At 27.2% G+C, this 6801-nt stretch overlaps 2 protein-coding genes across 2 annotated transcripts in view; one reads left to right on the forward strand and one right to left on the reverse strand.

Moving 5' to 3' along the window:
* Positions 1-896, reverse strand: part of LOC107010073 (GDSL esterase/lipase At5g45960) — a 20630-nt gene extending 19734 nt beyond the window's left edge. Inside the window, 2 exon segments of the mRNA XM_015209338.2 lie at positions 594-869; positions 872-896. Of these exon segments, the coding sequence (XP_015064824.2) occupies positions 594-869; positions 872-896 (301 nt within the window).
* A 3425-nt stretch (positions 897-4321) lies between these two features.
* Positions 4322-5644, forward strand: LOC107010704 (ethylene-responsive transcription factor 1B-like). Its single transcript, XM_015209992.2, has one exon. The coding sequence runs from the start codon at positions 4627-4629 to the stop codon at positions 5440-5442; it is 816 nt and encodes a 271-aa protein (XP_015065478.1). The 5' UTR covers positions 4322-4626; the 3' UTR covers positions 5443-5644.
* Positions 5645-6801: the final 1157 nt, after the last annotated feature.

Consider the following 6801-nt stretch of genomic DNA (forward strand, 5'->3'; position numbering starts at 1 on the left):
AAAAAAAAAAAATTGAAGAAAGACCATTTAAAATAAATAAACCAATTTAAAATAAGTTTAGAATAAATCTGAAAATAAATAACAATTTTATTATTAAGTTAAATAATACAGTGTCCAAAAAATTAAGTTAAGTCATATTAAAGTCAATTAAGCGACCGTGCTAGAACCACGGGATTCGAGGGGTGCCTAACACCTTCCCCTCGGTCAACAGAATTCCTTACCCGAATTTCTAGTTCGCAGACCAATAAAATAGAGTCAAATTTCCTTTTGATTAGGGATTTAAATAAGGTGACTTGGAACACCAAAACTCAATTTCAAGTGGCGACTCTCAATAATAATTATCTCTTTTCAAAATGTCACTTTAATTGGAAAAACTCTTTTTTTCTTTCAAAATCAAAAATAAAAATATAATATTGAGAGAAAAAAATGGGCGTGACACATTTTATGTGTCACACTTGAAATAGAATATGTCATACTTATATAGCTTAAAAAAATCTTATTTCACTCTTCTCAATTAGAAGATTAATTTACGGGCACAATAATATGTAATCAAATATTACATAAATTGGGATAGAAGGATAGAACATTTGTACCCGTCATATCGGTGACGAGGCGGCCATTGGTGAATCTTCCTGTGGGAATGTGGTTGACAAAGTCCCTTCCATAGGGAGGAAAATTGCTCTTTGTAACAGTGGGTCTGCAGTTGTTGTTGCCAGGGTCAACTGTGGAGTCTCCAAAGACAAAGATAGCTGAAATGGTATTATTGAAGGGCCTAATTAGGACATTCTTGTTTGTTAATGTTCCAGTTTCACCTTTAATGTTACTACTGATGATGAAAATAAGGAACAACAACACTGGAGAATATCGATGAACATGACGTGACAAGAACATTTCATTTAGACAAATTAAAGAGGTGACACAAACTGGACTTTGGGTGGAATTGTGTGTGTAATATATACTTATTTTGTGTAGGTGCAGTAATTACAATGGACCTTTTTTTTTTTACCATTGATGTCTAATTAACTTTATGTTAAAAAAGTCTAAACTTAATTGCATATACAATGGGTTATAGTCAAGTCCATTATTGGTTCTTTCGAGAAAAACTTAGCTAGTAGATGTATTACAATTAAAGAGATTTGACATATAATAAAACTGAAATTGTGAATTTAACCTTTTGAATTTGTATCGGAGAGATATGATTATATATGACATATATGGTGTATTTGAAGTTTTTTATCGACATGTTCCTTGACAGAAAAATTTAAAGGTCGCGTCTAGTTTTCCTTGTCAATGTTCTTATGTTATCACTATACTCTGCTTAACTTATATTATTATTTGTTGTTTTTCTTACATTATATTTTTTCTGTCCACTTTTATTTGTTGTGCTGTGCTTTTCGAAAGTCAATTTGACTAATTTTTAAAGTTAAATTAAATTATATTAGTTAAATATTTTGAACAAAATTTTTTAAATATCAAAAACTATATGAAAAGTACTAGTACATTATTGCAATTTTTTGCATATTGACTTTAAAAATAGTAACAATAACAATTAAAAATGGACGGAAGAGTATTATCATATTATTGCTATAATTCTCTTCTCCTTTATTTTTTGCTCGACTTCTTTACATGAAAAATTCTCAAACATCCTTTTATTTTTGGGGGAAATTCAAGAATAAATTCAATCAATATGCACATTGTGGACGACATATACAAGAAATTAAATGCCTGTTTTGAATAGCAATATTTTTTTTACTCTTTTATTCTTTTTTCTAAAAATATATTATTGTAGGAAACTATTTAAAAATTGACTAGCTAAAATAAAAAATAATAGGCCAGATAGGTAAAATTAGGAGGATAGATCTTGTGACCTTTGCGATATTCAACCCCCTCATTACCCGTTTGCCTATAGATTATCCGAGTAAAATTCGATTTTTTTTTTATAAATAGTATTTATCTATGCAATTTATCATTATTTGACAAATATTTTTAATAAATAACTCAAATTCTCAAATAGTAAAAAAGAAAATTAGTATTTGAATCAAATCTCATTATTTGAGAGTTTTTAAAAGTTTAAATTCTATACACCAAAACTTTTATTTTTTTACAAAAACACCCTCTATAGAAATTATTTTCGCTATATAATTACATAACTTTTTTTAACATAAACACCAAAAAAGTGATAAGATATTCAATAAATATAGAAATAATAATATAATTATTAATAAAATTGACAAACAATCAATTCAGATAACAAAATCACGGCCTTCGTCTAACAAGTAAAGCAATTACACATGAAAAGAAAATTAAGGAGAAAAAAATTACTAGTACTAACGAAAGAAAGCTATAAAAAAAATTAGTAATAGTGAAAACATTCCTTATCAATCAAATACATCGAATGTTAACAGCCGCAATAGCATCTTTTCAAAAAATTTGCTTTGCCATCAAGTGTTTGGAATTTATTCTCTCTCTTCACTTTACATTTATAATAATTAATAATAATATTTTATTATAATATTTATATTGATTAATATATAATTTCTAATTTAAAAAAAAAATTAAAAATAAGTAATTAACAGGAGGATAAATTATAGCAAAAAAAAATTTATATACTTGATATGTTGAAGATAATAAAAAATTATTTTAAAATACTGAACAAATAAAAATGAATATTTGTCGTGTCAACTCCCGAGGAGAAGCGTGTGGCTTGTTTTCGAGATCCCGTGTTTCATTATCTATCTTTTGAACCAAGATGAAGAAGAGGACATAAGGGGGCGAAATGAAATGTCGAAGTCCCACAAAAATAGGAGAAGTATTGGATAATCCATTCATTGCATGAGTTTGTATAAAATAAATTATGATTATAATTGGATAATATTGAGTACTCTCCACTCAATATATATCAAGGATTGATGCACCTTTGGACATTAAATTCTACCTATACACAGAGATCAAATATATATTTGAAAAGATAATTATTTTCTGTTTTAATTTCTTTTTTAATAATAATTTTTTCTTTTAAGATAACTCTTTAGTTGTAGTTTCACACGTTAAAATTAAACAATATTTTTATACTTTTATATATTTTTAATTTAAAATTATAAAATTTAAAAATCTATTTTATTTTCTTTAACTCAATTTGTAAGTATAGATATGAATAAAAAGTATGTTTGCAGCAGGTCAATTGAGATCCTAACAGTCAAATAATTGTGTTTGTTTCTCATTATCTGCCAATCAAATCTAAAGTATAAAATATCCGGAGATTAGAGAAATAAATGAGGGAGAGATATAATTAAAAGTTTTATGGTATGTGACAAAATATTGTAAAATGAAGAGAGAACATTCAAATATGCATATGAATTATCACTATTATAATTGTACCCTTTTTCTCTATTTGAACTATCATCTATCAAATAATTTTTTTAATATTATTTACGCACTAAAACACGTCTAATTGAGTAGATACATAATAATCTAAGTAGGAGAACATAATAATCGTTAATTGATCTAATCATTTTCGAGATATGCTTTAACACATAAATAATATGATAGTTCAAGTAGAAGAAGAAAAAATCAATAAATAAGATATGAAACTCACAAAAGATAATATCGATTTGTTTTTGACCATTTAACTTAAAAAATGAGGAAGTACAATTAGAGTTCTAGTACATTGAGCATGAATGGTTTGAAAAAGAACAGTAAACCTTTAAACCTTTAAAGCCATGGAAAAAAGGCAGTAGGAATAAACTTAAAAAGTTCGTTTCCCACTAAACCGCCAATTAATTTGTATTTTTTGAAGAGTATTTCGCAATAAATGGCTTTTTTCTGCATACACAAATAAAATCTTGATAAACCAGCAACCCAAACAAATGTCAAAGGTATCTCTAGTTCTTTGAGGTTAAGAGAGGAAGAAAATTTTACCCACACAAAATGTTTACATCAAAAACCACATTAACATAGTTCGGTGATTAAATGGAAGTAATTAGAATACATAATAATATAAGTAACTATAATTTTAACATTGTGCAATTTGCAAATTCATTTTATGCATCTATTGATTTGATATAAACACGATAATTTTTACCTCTTTTAAAGTTTTATTGGGGGGTTTTAAAACCAATTTAGGGATTCAATGTGAACATTCCTTCCTTAACTAAGAAGTTCAAGAAAATTAAATTAAATGTGGACTTTTTGCGAAGAGAAAAAAAAAATCATCTTGAACAAGTTTTTTCATATTCTTCACTTGCTTGTTATCTCATTAATCATTTAGTAAATTTCACAATAAATAAATATTAAAATATAGCTTTTTCAGCAAACAACACACAAAATGATTAGTCATAATCAAAGCATTCAACAAGAAAATATTAAAAACAGTAAAGTGAACTCCTTTCTTCATGTCTAAATTCTAGTAACATCCTTGAATTTAGCTTAGTCATAATTTGTAATACAAGTATCCTACTGTCTTCCAATTCATCAATTGGATTAAACCATTTGCTGAGCTATTATTTAATTCCTAGTCATTATTAAACAAGAAGCTAGCCTTGCACATTATAAGATAAGAGTGTTATCTCTTATATTATAAATAGTCCTCAAGTTATTTTAATTTCAACAAATATATTTTTTTTTCATATGAGACATTCTTTAAAGATGACTAGTCATCATGTGGAAAATAATAATCAAGAACAAGATCAAGTAGCATGTGAAGAGATTCTAGAGAATGTTTGGGCAAACTTCATATCCAAGAATGATCAAAATTCTCAAAAGGTGACAAATGAATATTGTTGTGAACAATATTGGGAACAACTTCCAATTCTTGAAAGATTACCAAGCTTAGGAAGATGGATATCAATGGGAGCTGAAACTTGGGAAGATATTCTTAATGGAATTATCATTCCTTCTCATAACAACGAAAATTCAAACGACGAATCAACATGCAAAGATGTTGTCAACGTTGAGAAGAAGGAGGAGGAGAAGAAGAAGAAGATGGTAATTAATAATACGCGGCATTATAGAGGGGTAAGAAGGAGGCCATGGGGAAAATACGCAGCTGAGATAAGGGATTCATCAAGAAAAGGAGCTAGGGTTTGGCTAGGGACATTTAGTACTGCTGAAGAAGCTGCTATGGCTTATGACAAGGCGGCTTTGAGAATTAGAGGTCCCAAGGCCTATCTTAATTTCCCACATGAAATTGTTGCTCAAGCCATAGGAATACCTAATGGTCCTTATGAAAAAGAATGGACCTTTTCATCATCAAGTCAATATAATTCAAGGAAAAGGGTATCAAGGGATTGGAACATGTATGAAAATTTGGATGAAATTAATCAATTGCCTATGGAGAAGAAAATTGTGAGAAGCATGGAGGAGGATCTTTTTAATGACTTGGATATCCTAGAGTTTGAGGATCTTGGAAGTGATTATTTGGATAGTTTATTATCCTCTTTGTAATAGAAGAAGTAATAAGTTTTAGACACAAAATATAATTAGGGAGATACAAGGTAAGGGAAATTAAAATTCTTGGGTATTATATATGTATAGGAATTAATTATTGGATGAATCATGATTTTGTATAAAATTATGTGCCACTTGCTTTTAATCACCACCTCTTTTATCTTTCATGTTTCATGAATATATTGAGTTGCAAAATTTAGATTAATATTGGCTTTTGTCTTTGTAGAACAAAATTGCCCGTTAGTATTTGGTATACGTAGTAACATACGTTAATAATGTAAAAGAATTATAATATTTTATCATTTATTCTTAATAATATATGTATAAATATATGATGATAAAAAAAATATTAGTATATATAATTTAAGCAATGGTAGTAATGAGCAACTCAACAAGAACAAAGTACACAAATATTTAAATGTGCAGAATAATAAGAAAAAGAAAGTTTAGAGTTTTCGTTTTTTTAAAATGAAAGGAAACCCCTGTATTTATAAACAAGGATAGTGTGAACAAACGTTTGTTGTTTCTTATTGAAAAGGTCACAACTATTTAAAAAAATTGCAACCCTTCGAAAAGTTCACAATCTTTCATAAAAGTCACAACTTTTTATAAAAATCGTAACTCTTCATTGAAGTCACAGCTTCTCATAAAAGAAAAAACTAATTTTAAAAAATAAATAAATTAAAAGAAAATATTAATATGTGATGACGCCACATAAAAAGGCCTAAAGTTCTCTTTTATTTATATATATAAATAAATGATGTAGGAGTATACACTAAATATTTAAGTGGCAATATTTGATGTAAGCAATTCATATATTTTAAAGTGCACCGTAGATTGATTGAATTATTCTTACAACTTTTATACCATTAAAGTAATAAAATGCGAATTCTATAACTCAAAAGTATATAACGTACATAATTACTATCAAGGGTAATTGAATCCAATTTTATAAAGGGATACAGACAGATAATTTGTTCTGCTAGAATAATCATCTAGGTCTCTGCTTGATTTTATTATTTTATAATACCACTTTCTTTTTATGAGTGATTAATTTTGGAGGAGGTAATTAAGGTTCTATGCCCCTCTTTTAGTTTACTTTTTGAATTCTAATACTCCCACTTTCCCAAATTAGTTAATTGTCACTTTAGTTTGGAAATATTATCCTGATATGATAATTATTTTTTAAAAAACATAAAAAATTGATAATTATTTCAATTTATTTTATTAAATAAGAATAGCATAATAATTATATCATATATTCATTTTTATTAAACACAAAAAGACATTAGTCGACAACTACATACAATATATCGAACAGAGGACTGGTAATATATATATATATATATATATATA

This window comes from Solanum pennellii, chromosome 2, assembly GCF_001406875.1.
Source record: "Solanum pennellii chromosome 2, SPENNV200".
In the NCBI taxonomy this organism is placed as follows: Eukaryota; Viridiplantae; Streptophyta; class Magnoliopsida; order Solanales; family Solanaceae; genus Solanum; species Solanum pennellii.